Source organism: Leptodactylus fuscus, chromosome 10 (genome assembly GCF_031893055.1).
Source record: "Leptodactylus fuscus isolate aLepFus1 chromosome 10, aLepFus1.hap2, whole genome shotgun sequence".
NCBI classification, from domain to species: Eukaryota; Metazoa; Chordata; class Amphibia; order Anura; family Leptodactylidae; genus Leptodactylus; species Leptodactylus fuscus.
Genome location: NC_134274.1, coordinates 1,418,105 through 1,434,830, shown reverse-complemented (window position 1 = coordinate 1,434,830; position 16,726 = coordinate 1,418,105). Strand labels below are relative to the sequence as shown.

The window sequence follows — 16,726 nt, the reverse complement described above, 5'->3', positions numbered from 1 at the left end:
TCACTAGCAATTGCTGAAAGCTAACACATTAACCCACAATATTGCAGACATGAGAAAAGGCATATGAACTACATTTACATTACCTGTATGTATGGAAAGGCTTTCCCCCTGACGAAGCCACTTATGTGGTGAAACGCGCGTCGGGGCGCGTACTGATGCATGTTATACATACAGGTAATGTAAATGTAGTTCATATGCCTTTTCTCATGTCTGCAATATTGTGGGTTAATGTGTTAGCTTTCAGCAATTGCTAGTGATCCATGATCCTTTCATATACCTATTTGAACACAGTGAATGATACCCACTCTATGGAGTACTCTTGTTTTTGTCATTCAATATTGCATTGACTAATTATAAAGTGCATTTCTTTATGGAAACCTACTAGTATGTATTTCATTGCATCCATTGTTGGTTGCACAAATTGCCTCTGAATCCATATTTATTGTTATTTATGTTTTTCAATAAATTTATACTTTTTATACCGATTTTTGTTCTTATGTGGTAGTTGGCCTATGGGTCAATATGGTAGGAATTTAAAGGGATAGTTCACCTTGAGGGCCTAAGCCCTCCCCATTCTGAAGAGACCCTTACACGTTCACATCTTTCTCTTTACATGAAGACTCGAGGCCACAGAGAAACGCGGGGCCCCCTGCTGGTGACATTTCCAGAGTCTCTCCAGGAGAAGATTCAATAACATGAATATTTCACCATCATCAGTATAAGATGTGGCTAATTACAGGCTATGACCTACTAATCACATAGACTCCAATGTAATGGCGCCCCCTAGTGGAGCAATCATAGTGGAAAAGCAATAGAATAATAAGCCACAACTGTCCCAGGCCCCCAGTATATCACAGTGTGTATATATATATACATATACACACAACTGTCCCCGGCCCCCAGTATATCACTGTATATATATATATACACACACACACAACTGTCCCCGGCCCCCAGTATATCACTGTATATATATATATATATATATATATATATATATATATATATATACACACACACACACACACACAACTGTCCCCGGCCCCCAGTATATCACTGTACTGTATATAGTATATATACAGTATAGGCCTGATAACCCCCATCTACAAGAATGGAGACCAATATGACCCCAACAACTACAGAGGGATCTGCGTCAGCAGCACGCTAGGGAAACTGTTCAACAGCATCATCAATAACAGAATCCTCACCTTCCTCACACAACACGGGGTCCTCAGCAAGAGCCAAGCAGGGTTCATGCCAAACCACCGCACCACAGACCATATCTACACCCTGCACAGCCTCATCAAGACGCACGTCCACAACACCAGAAGAGGCAAGATATTCACCTGCTATAAAGGGGCCCTCAGGAGATAGCTCAGGCCTCAGGTAATATAAAGGGGCCCTCAGGAGATAGCTCAGCCCTCAGGTAATATAAAGGGGCCCTCAGGAGATAGCTCAGGCCTCAGGTAATATAAAGGGGCCCTCAGGAGATAGCTCAGCCCTCAGGTAATATAAAGGGGCCCTCAGGAGACAGCTCAGCCCTCAGGTAATATAAAGGGGCCCTCAGGAGATAGCTCAGCCCTCAGGTAATATAAAGGGGCCCTCAGGAGATAGCTCAGCCCTCAGGTGATATAAAGGGGCCCTCAGGAGATAGCTCAGCCCTCAGGTAATATAAAGGGGCCCTCAGGTGATAGCTAAGCCCTCAGGTAATATAAAGGGGCCCTCAGGTGATAGCTCAGCCCTCAGGTAATATAAAGGGGCCCTCAGGAGATAGCTCACCCTCAGGTAATATAAAGGGGCCCTCAGGTGATAGCTCAGCCCTCAGGTAATATAAAGGGGCCCTCAGGTGATAGCTCACCCTCAGGTAATATAAAGGGGCCCTCAGGAGATAGCTCAGCCCTCAGGTAATATAAAGGGGCCCTCAGGTGATAGCTCACCCTCAGGTGATATAAAGGGGCCCTCAGGTGATAGCTCAGCCCTCAGGTGATATAAAGGGGCCCTCAGGTGATAGCTCAGCCCTCAGGTGATATAAAGGGGCCCTCAGGAGATAGCTCAGCCCTCAGGTGATATAAAGGGGCCCTCAGGAGATAGCTCAGCCCTCAGGTAATATAAAGGGGCCCTCAGGAGATAGCTCAGCCCTCAGGTAATATAAAGGAGCCCTCAGGTGATAGCTAAGCCCTCAGGTAATATAAAGGGGCCCTCAGGTGATAGCTCACCCTCAGGTAATATAAAGGGGCCCTCAGGAGATAGCTCAGCCCTCAGGTAATATAAAGGGGCCCTCAGGAGACAGCTCACCCTCAGGTAATATAAAGGGGCCCTCAGGAGATAGCTCAGTCCTCAGGTAATATAAAGGGGCCCTCAGGTGATAGCTCAGCCCTCAGGTGATATAAAGGGGTCCTCAGGAGATAGCTCAGCCCTCAGGTAATATAAAGGGGCCCTCAGGAGATAGCTCAGCCCTCAGGTAATATAAAGGGGCCCTCAGGTGATAGCTCAGCCCTCAGGTAATATAAAGGGGCCCTCAGGAGACAGCTCAGCCCTCAGGTAATATAAAGGGGCCCTCAGGAGACAGCTCAGGCCTCAGGTAATATAAAGGGGCCCTCAGGAGACAGCTCAGGCCTCAGGTAATATAAAGGGGCCCTCAGGAGACATCAGTGGCCTCAGGTAATATAAAGGGGCCCTCAGGAGATAGCTCAGCCCTCAGGTAATATAAAGGGGCCCTCAGGAGACAGCTCACCCTCAGGTAATATAAAGGGGCCCTCAGGAGACAGCTCACCCTCAGGTAATATAAAGGGGCCCTCAGGAGACAGCTCAGGCCTCAGGTAATATAAAGGGGCCCTCAGGAGACAGCTCAGCCCTCAGGTAATATAAAGGGGCCCTCAGGAGACAGCTCAGGCCTCAGGTAATATAAAGGGGCCCTCAGGAGATAGCTCAGCCCTCAGGTAATATAAAGGGGCCCTCAGGAGACAGCTCACCCTCAGGTAATATAAAGGGGCCCTCAGGAGACAGCTCACCCTCAGGTAATATAAAGGGGCCCTCAGGAGACAGCTCAGGCCTCAGGTAATATAAAGGGGCCCTCAGGAGACAGCTCAGCCCTCAGGTAATATAAAGGGGCCCTCAGGAGATAGCTCAGCCCTCAGGTAATATAAAGGGGCCCTCAGGAGACATCAGTGGCCTCAGGTAATATAAAGGGGCCCTCAGGAGATAGCTCACCCTCAGGTAATATAAAGGGGCCCTCAGGAGACATCAGTGGCCTCAGGTAATATAAAGGGGCCCTCAGGAGATAGCTCAGCCCTCAGGTAATATAAAGGGGCCCTCAGGAGACAGCTCAGTCCTCAGGTAATATAAAGGGGCCCTCAGGTGATAGCTCAGCCCTCAGGTAATATAAAGGGGCCCTCAGGAGATAGCTCACCCTCAGGTAATATAAAGGGGCCCTCAGGAGATAGCTCACCCTCAGGTAATATAAAGGGGCCCTCAGGAGATAGCTCAGCCCTCAGGTAATATAAAGGGGCCCTCAGGAGATAGCTCAGGCCTCAGGTGATATAAAGGGGCCCTCAGGAGATAGCTCACCCTCAGGTAATATAAAGGGGCCCTCAGGAGATAGCTCAGCCCTCAGGTAATATAAAGGGGCCCTCAGGAGACATCAGTGGCCTCAGGTAATATAAAGGGGCCCTCAGGAGATAGCTCACCCTCAGGTAATATAAAGGGGCCCTCAGGAGACATCAGTGGCCTCAGGTAATATAAAGGGGCCCTCAGGAGATAGCTCAGCCCTCAGGTAATATAAAGGGGCCCTCAGGAGACAGCTCAGTCCTCAGGTAATATAAAGGGGCCCTCAGGTGATAGCTCAGCCCTCAGGTAATATAAAGGGGCCCTCAGGAGATAGCTCACCCTCAGGTAATATAAAGGGGCCCTCAGGTGATAGCTCACCCTCAGGTAATATAAAGGGGCCCTCAGGAGATAGCTCAGCCCTCAGGTAATATAAAGGGGCCCTCAGGAGATAGCTCAGGCCTCAGGTGATATAAAGGGGCCCTCAGGAGATAGCTCACCCTCAGGTAATATAAAGGGGCCCTCAGGTGATAGCTCACCCTCAGGTAATATAAAGGGGCCCTCAGGAGATAGCTCACCCTCAGGTAATATAAAGGGGCCCTCAGGAGACAGCTCAGCCCTCAGGTAATATAAAGGGGCCCTCAGGAGACAGCTCAGCCCTCAGGTAATATAAAGGAGCCCTCAGGTGATAGCTCAGCCCTCAGGTAATATAAAGGGGCCCTCAGGAGACAGCTCAGCCCTCAGGTAATATAAAGGGGCCCTCAGGAGATAGCTCAGGCCTCAGGTGATATAAAGGGGCCCTCAGGAGATAGCTCACCCTCAGGTAATATAAAGGGGCCCTCAGGTGATAGCTCACCCTCAGGTAATATAAAGGGGCCCTCAGGAGATAGCTCACCCTCAGGTAATATAAAGGGGCCCTCAGGAGACAGCTCAGCCCTCAGGTAATATAAAGGGGCCCTCAGGAGACAGCTCAGCCCTCAGGTAATATAAAGGAGCCCTCAGGTGATAGCTCACCCTCAGGTAATATAAAGGGGCCCTCAGGAGATAGCTCAGCCCTCAGGTAATATAAAGGAGCCCTCAGGTGATAGCTCACCCTCAGGTAATATAAAGGGGCCCTCAGGTGATAGCTCAGCCCTCAGGTAATATAAAGGGGCCCTCAGGTGATAGCTCAGCCCTCAGGTAATATAAAGGGGCCCTCAGCAGATAGCTCAGGCCTCAGGTAATATAAAGGGGCCCTCAGGAGATAGCTCAGGCCTCAGGTAATATAAAGGGGCCCTCAGGAGATAGCTCAGGCCTCAGGTAATATAAAGGGGCCCTCAGGAGATAGCTCAGGCCTCAGGTAATATAAAGGGGCCCTCAGGTGATAGCTCAGCCCTCAGGTAATATAAAGGGGCCCTCAGGAGATAGCTCAGGCCTCAGGTAATATAAAGGGGCCCTCAGGTGATAGCTCAGCCCTCAGGTAATATAAAGGGGCCCTCAGGTGATAGCTCAGCCCTCAGGTGATATAAAGGGGCCCTCAGGAGATAGCTCAGCCCTCAGGTGATATAAAGGGGCCCTCAGGTGATAGCTCAGCCCTCAGGTGATATAAAGGGGCCCTCAGGAGATAGCTCAGCCCTCAGGTGATATAAAGGGGCCCTCAGGTGATAGCTCAGCCCTCAGGTGATATAAAGGGGCCCTCAGGTGATAGCTCAGCCCTCAGGTGATATAAAGGGGCCCTCAGGAGATAGCTCAGCCCTCAGGTGATATAAAGGGGCCCTCAGGAGATAGCTCACCCTCAGGTGATATAAAGGGGCCCTCAGGTGATAGCTCAGCCCTCAGGTGATATAAAGGGGCCCTCAGGTGATAGCTCAGCCCTCAGGTGATATAAAGGGGCCCTCAGGTGATAGCTCAGCCCTCAGGTGATATAAAGGGGCCCTCAGGAGATAGCTCAGCCCTCAGGTGATATAAAGGGGCCCTCAGGAGATAGCTCAGCCCTCAGGTGATATAAAGGGGCCCTCAGGAGATAGCTCAGCCCTCAGGTAATATAAAGGGGCCCTCAGGAGACAGCTCACCCTCAGGTAATATAAAGGGGCCCTCAGGAGATAGCTCAGGCCTCAGGTGATATAAAGGGGCCCTCAGGAGATAGCTCACCCTCAGGTAATATAAAGGGGCCCTCAGGTGATAGCTCACCCTCAGGTAATATAAAGGGGCCCTCAGGAGATAGCTCAGGCCTCAGGTAATATAAAGGGGCCCTCAGGTGATAGCTCACCCTCAGGTAATATAAAGGGGCCCTCAGGAGATAGCTCAGCCCTCAGGTAATATAAAGGGGCCCTCAGGAGATAGCTCAGCCCTCAGGTAATATAAAGGGGCCCTCAGGAGATAGCTCAGCCCTCAGGTAATATAAAGGGGCCCTCAGGAGATAGCTCAGCCCTCAGGTAATATAAAGGGGCCCTCAGGAGACAGCTCAGCCCTCAGGTAATATAAAGGGGCCCTCAGGTGATAGCTCAGGCCTCAGGTGATATAAAGGGGCCCTCAGGAGATAGCTCACCCTCAGGTGATATAAAGGGGCCCTCAGGAGATAGCTCAGCCCTCAGGTAATATAAAGGGGCCCTCAGGTGATAGCTCAGTCCTCAGGGCACTGCCATGGCTATCAGGTCTGTACTCGGATAACTATTCCTGTCAGTACCAGAGCAGACCTGCTAGAGAAGACGCATGCGGTACCGCCATCCCCCGCTCTCACCTCAGCTGCGGCCGTTAATGGAGAATCTTCTGCGCGCTGGGCGGAGCCTCCTCTGTGACGTCACCGCTACTGCTCGGCGCGAAAAGCCCTCAGCCAATCCGTGCGGCGCAGCGGCGTCTGTCACGTGATGTGCGGAGGTTCCTGGGACATGTAGTGCGGCCTGATGCAAGGTAATGGCGGTGTATTCAGCTATAGTGTTACTGGTGTCTATAGGGGGCGCTATAGTGTCACCACACCAGTGTCTATGGAGTGCTATAGAGTCACTACACCAGTGTCTATGGAGTGCTATAGAGTCACCACACCAGTGTCTATAGGGGGCGCTATAGTGTCACTACACCTGTGTCTATAGGGGGTGCTATAGTGTCACCACACCAGTGTATAGGGGGTGCTATAGTGTCACCACACCAGTGTCTATAGGGGGCGCTATAGTGTCACTACACCAGTGTATAGGGGGGTGCTATAGTGTCACCACACCAGTGTCTATAGGGGGCGCTATAGTGTCACTACACCAGTGTATAGGGGGGTGCTATAGTGTCACCACACCAGTGTCTATGGAGTGCTATAGTGTCACCACACCAGTGTCTATGGAGTGCTATAGTGTCACTACACCTGTGTCTATAGGGGGCGCTATAGTGTCACTACCCCAGTGTCTATGGGGGGCGCTATAGTGTCACTACACCAGTGTCTATGGGGGGCGCTATAGTGTCACTACACCTGTGTCTATAGGGGGTGCTATAGTGTCACTACCCCAGTGTCTATGGGGGGCGCTATAGTGTCACTACACCAGTGTCTATGGGGGGCGCTATAGTGTCACTACACCAGTGTCTATGGGGGGCGCTATAGTGTCACTACACCTGTGTCTATAGGGGGTGCTATAGTGTCACTACCCCAGTGTCTATAGGGGGCGCTATAGTGTCACTACACCAGTGTCTATGGGGGGCGCTATAGTGTCACTACCCCAGTGTCTATAGGGGGCGCTATAGTGTCACTACACCTGTGTCTTGTGCTGTCATAGAGAAACAGCCGCAGGTTTGCTTTGAAGTCATTAGGGATCGGATCTGGTAAACACAAAATATATATTGTTGTTTTTTGGACACATGCATGTTACGTTATTCTACTTCTATAGGCGACACGTAGGACCTATTATTTTCCGCCAGTACGTGTAAGCTTTGGAATGAATTCCGGCCACTTTCAGCCTTTGGCCCTGGGACTTATAGAAGTCCCACAATGTCGCCTATAGAAGTAGATTAACATAACATACGTGTGTCCAAAAACAAATCTATACATTTTGTGATTACCAGATCCAACCCCTAATGACTTCAACACAAAACTGCAGCGATCGCTCTATGACAGCACAGCGATAGGACGGCGACATTTTTTTATTACTCGCAAACTTTTCATTTCTCTCTGGACCCAATGCTGAAGTGGCGGCAGGAGCAGTGTTATCATAGGCGAGCAGGAGTCGTGAGGCAGTGATGCGTATTGTGGTGCCCCCTCTTACTGATGTGTATTGTGGTGCCCCCTCTTACTGATGTGTATTGTGGTGCCCCCTCTTACTGATGTGTATTTTGGTGCCTCCTCTTACTGATGCGTATTGTGGTGCCCCCTCTTACTCATGCGTATTGTGGTGCCCCCTCTTACTGATGCGTATTGTGGTGCCCCCTCTTACTGATGCGTATTGTGGTGCCCCCTCTTACTGATGCGTATTGTGGTGCCCCCTCTTACTGATGCGTATTGTGGTGCCCCCTCTTACTGATGCGTATTGTGGTGCCCCCTCTTACTGATGCGTATTGTGGTGCCTCCTCTTACTGATGCGTATTGTGGTGCCCCCTCTTACTGATGCGTATTGTGGTGCCTCCTCTTACTGATGCGTATTGTGGTGCCTCCTCTTACTGATGTGTATTTTGGTGCCTCCTCTCACTGATGCGTATTGTGGTGCCTCCTCTCACTGATGCGTATTGTGGTGCCCCCTCTTACTCATGTGTATTTTGGTGCCTCCTCTTACTGATGCGCATTTTGGTGCCTCCTCTTACTGATGCGAATTGTGGTGCCCCCTCTTCCTGATGTGTATTTCGATGCCTCCTCTTACTGATGTGTATTTTGGTGCCTCCTCTTTCATGGCCTCCCTTTCTTCTGCAGAGCGCTCACAATGGCCTGGAGTTATCTCACCACCTTCCTACAAGAGATTGACCAGCACTCCACCTTTGTGGGGAAGATCTGGATGACTTTCTTTATCATTTTCCGCCTGGTGCTGACAGCTGTCGGAGGAGAGACCGTCTATTCTGATGAGAACAGCAACTTCCGATGTAACTCGGCCCAGCCGGGCTGCGAGAATGTCTGCTATGACACGTTCGCTCCCCTGTCTCAGGTGCGATTCTGGGCCTTCCAGATCATCGTGGTGTCCACTCCTTCTATAATCTACCTTGGCTTTGCAATGCATCGTATAGCGCGGCGCTCTGAAGATCAACGTCTGCTAGAGGAACGTAAGGGTCGAAAACACAGGAAACAGGGTGATGAAGGAGAGGAGGATGGAAATGAGGGGCAAGAAGATGGGAGTGAGAAGAGGCACGACGGGCGCTCACGTATTAAGCAGGATGGTTTGATGACAGCCTATGTGGCCCAGCTTCTTGTGCGCTTGGTCCTAGAAGTCGGCTTTCTCTATGGCCAGTACCTGTTATATGGCTTTACTGTGGAGCCCTCGTACATATGCACACGGAAGCCCTGTCCTCATGATGTGGACTGCTTTGTGTCCCGCCCCACAGAGAAGACCATATTCCTCCTCACCATGTACGCCGTCAGTGGTCTTTGTCTTCTGCTCAACGTGTTGGAAGTCTTTCATTTGGGAATAGGACGTATCCGAGACAGTGTGTCAGTGCCAGAGGAAACCAAACCCCCTGCCAAGTCATCTTACGATTGCTCCAAGTACCAACCAAAAGTGCAGAAGACCATTGTGTCTGAAATCTCTGAGCTGTCTCCACGTGAAAAGAACATGGAGAAGGTACGTCAGCAGCTGAAGACGACCCAGGAGCTCCTGCACCGGGCTCTGCAGTCATGTCCTACGTTTGATCTCATCGATGCCAGTCCTGAAGGAAACATTGGAGTGGTGGAGCCGAACCTCGAGAACCTGGAACAAAGAGTGTTTCTCAGCAGGAGGTCAGGTAAGCTTCACATAGATGAGGTCAACAGATCCTCCATAGATAGACATCCTGCAGAAGTGAGAAGTGGCTGCCATGTTCCCAGCAGATTAGTAAGGGCCCTTGCAGCGGGACTGGCTCCACTCATGTCCTGAAGAGGTGCAGGTAGAGAGTATACAGGAGTATATACTGTGCTGTATGTAATCTCTTCACTCTTCATTGCCAGGTTTGGTGTGTTAGATGCTGTGAGGAGCGTGCTGCGCTAGAGGAGGAGGACGCTGCACATGAGAAGACGACGTATAGCGATGTTTATAGCACAGCTCTGGTATGGGCCGAGCACCAGCCTACAATTACCCAACCACTGATGCCTTTCCTGTTCTGTTAGGAGTTTTGTTTACAGAGCCATCAGATGGGCCCCTGGAATGTACAAGTGGCCCCAATATGTGCCTGGTTTATACAATGTTTCATGTAAGTTGAGGACGAGGGTCGTTGCCTCTGTTTTTAATAAAGGAGTTTGTCATGATGTGACCTAAAATGTCCCTAGTACGTTATAGCCCTCAGAGGAGGACGGCAGATCCAGCGGACATACACTGGGCTGCAGCATGATGGAGGTAAGTGGGCACGCCTCTCACTGGCCTTAATAATAGGCAATGTAATAATAGACAAGGTAAGTGGTCACTTACCTGCATCATGCTGCGGTCTGGAGCGGTCACTTACCTGCATCATGCTGCGGTCTGGAGCGGTCACTTACCTGCATCATGCTGCGGTCTGGAGCGGTCACTTACCTGCATCATGCTGCGGTCTGGAGCGGTCACTTACCTGCATCATGCTGCGGTCTGGAGCGGTCACTTACCTGCATCATGCTGCGGTCTGGAGCGGTCACTTACCTGCATCATGCTGAGGTCTGGAGCCGTCGCTTACCTGCATCATGCTGCGGGCTGGAGCGGTCGCTTACCTGCATCATGCTGCGGTCTAGAGCGGTCACTTACCTGCATCATGCTGCGGTCTGGAGCGGTCACTTACCTGCATCATGCTGCGGTCTGGAGCGGTCACTTACCTGCATCATGCTGCGGTCTGGAACGGTCACTTACCTGCATCATGCTGCGGTCTGGAGCGGTCACTTACCTGCATCATGCTGAGGTCTGGAGCGGTCACTTACCTGCATCATGCTGCGGTCTGGAGCGGTCACTTACCTGCATCATGCTGCAGTCTGGAGCGGTCACTTACCTGCATCATGCTGCGGCCTGGAGCGGTCACTTACCTGCATCATACTGAGGTCTGGAGCGGTCACTTACCTGCATCATGCTGCGGTCTGGAGCGGTCACTTACCTGCATCATGCTGAGGTCTGGAGCTGTCGTTTTTGGCATCTGACAGCTCTGAGACTGAGCAGGACACGTTAGCAGTCATGTCCAGCCGCACTACAACCCCCGGTGCACACAGTGAAGCGGCCATTGTGCAGACATAGTCCAGCCCCGAGCTGAGAGCGCTGTAAGGTCCTGGGCTCACACCCATTTCCTGCTGACAGACTCCCGGTAACCTCACCACGGTTCTGTTCTTTAATAAAAACCCTTCTGTAAATCCTGTGATTCATCTCCGTCATATCCGCCGTCAGGGCTTTATATCTGTGTGATTTTATCTGTGTATGTGATGTGTGTAGGTGAGGTGTCCGCTATGTGTTTGTGATATGTGGAGGTAAGATGTCCGCTATGTGTATGTGATGTGTGTAGGTGAGGTGTCCGCTATGTGTATGATATGTGTAGCTGAGGTGTCAGCTATGTGTATGTGATATGTGCAGGGTCGGACTGGCCCACTGGGAAACCAGTGAATCCCCCGGTGGACCCCAAGCACATGTTACCAATGCAAATGCATTGCTCAGGGGCCCGATCTGGATCTAACCATGACGATCCGGCCCCTGAGCAATGTATTTGCATTGGCGACATGAGCACTAGTAGGGGACCTGCAGCTGCCATCTTAGCTGTTGAGAGTTGTAGCCTTCACCCCACAGCTAATTCCTCACTGTATTGTTATGCTGGCGCCTGCTCTAGGGCTCTACCTAAGTCGCAGAAACCGCTGAGGACATTTCTATCCGTCACTTTCAGTTTGGAAATGGCGGACACCTAGCGGACCACATTATAGCCAGGCGGCCACCATAGCTGCCCAGTGTCTGCTGTTTTATACAGTTATACTGTTTTATACAGCAGACACCATACGCTAAAGCGTGCAGTCAGCGCATGCACTGACCGCGAGCATTAACCCCTCTGGCACCTCGGTCAAAGCTGACCAAGGCGCCATTTTAGCTATTGCAGGCTACTCTATGTACTACTCTATGTAGCCAACCATAGCAATGACGTTTTTTTTGCAATGCATTAGCTGATAAAGCGTTGCATTAGGGATCAGACTTCCTGGGGTTCAAGACCACTAGGGGGTCTAATAAAACAGAAAATGAAAATCAAAAAATGCCCGTGGCTGGAAGGAGTTAAAGGGTTATCCACATTCTAATATAGATACACCTCCAGTATTAAATTTGCATGGGTCCAACATGCAGGACCCCCCCAAAGATCAGCTGCAGAGGAATAGCATGGCTCCCAGTAATGTTCCCATACCAGGGGCCACGCTGCTCACTAGCCGTATAAAGTGTGGCTTTAGGTACTGCAGCGCTGTCCCATTGAAGTCTATGAAGCAGCACTACAATACCAAAAGCCGCCGCTGCGCTTTGTACAGTGAGTGAGCAGCGAGGCTCCCCGTATGGAAGTGTCTGAAATAGTGACGTACAAGATTTCGGCTATCTCAAGTACTCCCATTAAAGTAAGAGAGGGCACGGACGCCTCCTGTCCAGCAGGCCACGGCTACATTCGGCCTGGAATCAGAGACTAAATTCACTGTGTGGAGATAACCCCATTGTCAGGACCGGGACCTGGATTCATTATGGTCTGTCCTATGGATAAAGTGGTCGTAGTTACTGGTGACTCCGGCCTCCTAATAATTCAGGAGCATGGAAGGGATTCAGATGTAGGAAGTGGAGGTCAGTGGGGATTTGTGTCCCTGCAGTGCAAGAGCCATAGTCAGGGCGCGTCTCTGTCCTTAAGGCCGGCGCCCACTTGGTGTAAACGCCGTGGAAAAAAAAGCAGCGTTTTACAATCACAGCAAAGTGAATGGGATTCTAGAAATTCCCATCCCCACTTTGTGTTAAAATAGTTTTGCACACTATTGTGCACGAAAATGCACTTTAAACGTACATGATGCAGTGTGTGATGAGTAAGGAGAGCGGAGGTCCCTTATAGGATTGCATATAGCATGCCGTGTGTGATGAGTAAGGTGAGCGGAGGTCCCTTATAGGATTGCATATAGCACGCAGTGTGTGATGAGTAAGGTGAGCGGAGGTCCCTTATAGGATTGCATATAGCACGCAGTGTGTGATGAGTAAGGTGAGCGGAGGTCCCTTATAGGATTGCATATAGCACGCAGTGTGTGATGAGTAAGGGGAGCGGAGGTCCCTTATAGGATTGCATATAGCACGCAGTGTGTGATGAGTAAGGGGAGCGGAGGTCCCTTATAGGATTGCATATAGCACGCAGTGTGAGGAGTAAGGGGAGCGGAGGTCCCTTATAGAATTGCATATAGCACTCAGTGTGTGATGAGTAAGGGGAGCGGAGGTCCCTTATAGGATTGCATATAGCACGCAGTGTGTGATGAGTAAGGTGAGCGGAGGTCCCTTATAGGATTGCATATAGCACGCAGTGTGTGATGAGTAAGGGGAGCGGAGGTCCCTTATAGGATTGCATATAGCACGCAGTGTGTGATGAGTAAGGGGAGCGGAGGTCCCTTATAGGATTGCATATAGCACGCAGTGTGAGGAGTAAGGGGAGCGGAGGTCCCTTATAGGATTGCATATAGCACGCAGTGTGTGATGAGTAAGGTGAGCGGAGGTCCCTTATAGGATTGCATATAGCACGCAGTGTGTGATGAGTAAGGTGAGCGGAGGTCCCTTATAGGATTGCATATAGCACGCAGTGTGTGATGAGTAAGGTGAGCGGAGGTCCCTTATAGGATTGCATATAGCACGCCGTGTGTGATGAGTAAGGTGAGCGGAGGTCCCTTATAGGATTGCATATAGCACGCCGTGTGTGATGAGTAAGGTGAGCGGAGGTCCCTTATAGGATTGCATATAGCACGCAGTGTGTGATGAGTAAGGAGAGCGGAGGTCCCTTATAGGATTGCATATAGCACGCAGTGTGTGATGAGTAAGGTGAGCGGAGGTCCCTTATAGGATTGCATATAGCACGCAGTGTGTGATGAGTAAGGTGAGCGGAGGTCCCTTATAGGATTGCATATAGCACGCAGTGTGTGATGAGTAAGGTGAGCGGAGGTCCCTTATAGGATTGCATATAGCACGCAGTGTGTGATGAGTAAGGTGAGCGGAGGTCCCTTATAGGATTGCATATAGCACGCAGTGTGTGATGAGTAAGGAGAGCGGAGGTCCCTTATAGGATTGCATATAGCACGCAGTGTGTGATGAGTAAGGAGAGCGGAGGTCCCTTATAGGATTGCATATAGCACGCAGTGTGTGATGAGTAAGGTGAGCGGAGGTCCCTTATAGGATTGCATATAGCACGCAGTGTGTGATGAGTAAGGTGAGCGGAGGTCCCTTATAGGATTGCATATAGCACGCAGTGTGTGATGAGTAAGGGGAGCGGAGGTCCCTTATAGGATTGCATATAGCACGCAGTGTGTGATGAGTAAGGGGAGCGGAGGTCCCTTATAGGATTGCATATAGCACGCAGTGTGTGATGAGTAAGGGGAGCGGAGGTCCCTTATAGGATTGCATATAGCACGCAGTGTGTGATGAGTAAGGGGAGCGGAGGTCCCTTATAGGATTGCATATAGCACGCAGTGTGTGATGAGTAAGGGGAGCGGAGGTCCCTTATAGGATTGCATATAGCACTCAGTGTGTGATGAGTAAGGTGAGCGGAGGTCCCTTATAGGATTGCATATAGCACGCAGTGTGAGGAGTAAGGAGAGCGGAGGTCCCTTATAGGATTGCATATAGCACGCAGTGTGAGGAGTAAGGAGAGCGGAGGTCCCTTATAGGATTGCATATAGCACTCAGTGTGTGATGAGTAAGGTGAGCGGAGGTCCCTTATAGGATTGCATATAGCACGCAGTGTGTGATGAGTAAGGTGAGCGGAGGTCCCTTATAGGATTGCATATAGCACGCAGTGTGTGATGAGTAAGGAGAGCGGAGGTCCCTTATAGGATTGCATATAGCACGCAGTGTGAGGAGTAAGGGGAGCGGAGGTCCCTTATAGGATTGCATATAGCACGCAGTGTGTGATGAGTAAGGAGAGCGGAGGTCCCTTATAGGATTGCATATAGCACGCAGTGTGAGGAGTAAGGGGAGCGGAGGTCCCTTATAGGATTGCATATAGCACGCAGTGTGTGATGAGTAAGGAGAGCAGAGGTCCCTTATAGGATTGCATATAGCACGCAGTGTGTGATGAGTAAGGTGAGCGGAGGTCCCTTATAGGATTGCATATAGCACGCAGTGTGTGATGAGTAAGGTGAGCGGAGGTCCCTTATAGGATTGCATATAGCACGCAGTGTGTGATGAGTAAGGAGAGCGGAGGTCCCTTATAGGATTGCATATAGCACGCAGTGTGTGATGAGTAAGGAGAGCGGAGGTCCCTTATAGGATTGCATATAGCACGCAGTGTGTGATGAGTAAGGGGAGCGGAGGTCCCTTATAGGATTGCATATAGCACGCAGTGTGTGATGAGTAAGGGGAGCGGAGGTCCCTTATAGGATTGCATATAGCACGCAGTGTGTGATGAGTAAGGGGAGCGGAGGTCCCTTATAGGATTGCATATAGCACTCAGTGTGTGATGAGTAAGGTGAGCGGAGGTCCCTTATAGGATTGCATATAGCACGCAGTGTGAGGAGTAAGGAGAGCGGAGGTCCCTTATAGGATTGCATATAGCACTCAGTGTGTGATGAGTAAGGGGAGCGGAGGTCCCTTATAGGATTGCATATAGCACGCAGTGTGAGGAGTAAGGAGAGCGGAGGTCCCTTATAGGATTGCATATAGCACTCAGTGTGTGATGAGTAAGGGGAGCGGAGGTCCCTTATAGGATTGCATATAGCACGCAGTGTGTGATGAGTAAGGAGAGCGGAGGTCCCTTATAGGATTGCATATAGCACGCAGTGTGAGGAGTAAGGAGAGCGGAGGTCCCTTATAGGATTGCATATAGCACGCAGTGTGTGATGAGTAAGGTGAGCGGAGGTCCCTTATAGGATTGCATATAGCACGCAGTGTGTGATGAGTAAGGGGAGCGGAGGTCCCTTATAGGATTGCATATAGCACGCAGTGTGTGATGAGTAAGGTGAGCGGAGGTCCCTTATAGGATTGCATATAGCACGCAGTGTGTGATGAGTAAGGGGAGCGGAGGTCCCTTATAGGATTGCATATAGCACGCAGTGTGTGATGAGTAAGGTGAGCGGAGGTCCCTTATAGGATTGCATATAGCACGCAGTGTGAGGAGTAAGGAGAGCGGAGGTCCCTTATAGGATTGCATATAGCACTCAGTGTGTGATGAGTAAGGGGAGCGGAGGTCCCTTATAGGATTGCATATAGCACGCAGTGTGAGGAGTAAGGAGAGCGGAGGTCCCTTATAGGATTGCATATAGCACTCAGTGTGTGATGAGTAAGGGGAGCGGAGGTCCCTTATAGGATTGCATATAGCACGCAGTGTGTGATGAGTAAGGAGAGCGGAGGTTCCTTATAGGATTGCATATAGCACTCTGTGTGATGAGTAAGGGGAGCGGAGGTCCCTTATAGGATTGCATATAGCACGCAGTGTGAGGAGTAAGGAGAGCGGAGGTCCCTTATAGGATTGCATATAGCACTCAGTGTGTGATGAGTAAGGAGAGCGGAGGTCCCTTATAGGATTGCATATAGCACTCAGTGTGTGATGAGTAAGGAGAGCGGAGGTCCCTTATAGGATTGCATATAGCACTCAGTGTGTGATGAGTAAGGGGAGCGGAGGTCCCTTATAGGATTGCATATAGCACGCAGTGTGAGGAGTAAGGAGAGCGGAGGTCCCTTATAGGATTGCATATAGCACGCAGTGTGTGATGAGTAAGGTGAGCGGAGGTCCCTTATAGAATTGCATATAGCACTCAGTGTGTGATGAGTAAGGGGAGCGGAGGTCCCTTATAGGATTGCATATAGCACGCAGTGTGAGGAGTAAGGAGAGCGGAGGTCCCTTATAGGATTGCATATAGCACTCAGTGTGTGATGAGTAAGGGGAGCGGAGGTCCCTTATAGGATTGCAT

The 16,726-nt window shown here is 50.5% G+C and overlaps 1 protein-coding gene across 1 annotated transcript; it reads left to right on the top strand.

The window, feature by feature from the left end:
• Window positions 1-8,411: 8,411 nt before the first annotated feature.
• Window positions 8,412-9,781, top strand: LOC142183188 (gap junction gamma-1 protein-like). The gene is made up of 2 exons (XM_075258128.1): window positions 8,412-9,415; window positions 9,637-9,781. Exons 1-2 carry the CDS (start codon window positions 8,412-8,414, stop codon window positions 9,779-9,781), a joined length of 1,149 nt encoding a protein of 382 aa, XP_075114229.1.
• The last annotated feature ends 6,945 nt before the right edge of the window (window positions 9,782-16,726 follow it).

Excerpts from the sequence above, each read along its gene's own strand:
- LOC142183188 (XM_075258128.1), top strand. The coding sequence starts at position 8,412 with ATGGCCTGGAGTTATCTCACCACCTTCCTACAAGAGATTGACCAGCAC. Across the intron at positions 9,416-9,636 it reads AGAGTGTTTCTCAGCAGGAG|ATGCTGTGAGGAGCGTGCTG; the intron begins GTCAGGTAAGCT and ends TTGGTGTGTTAG.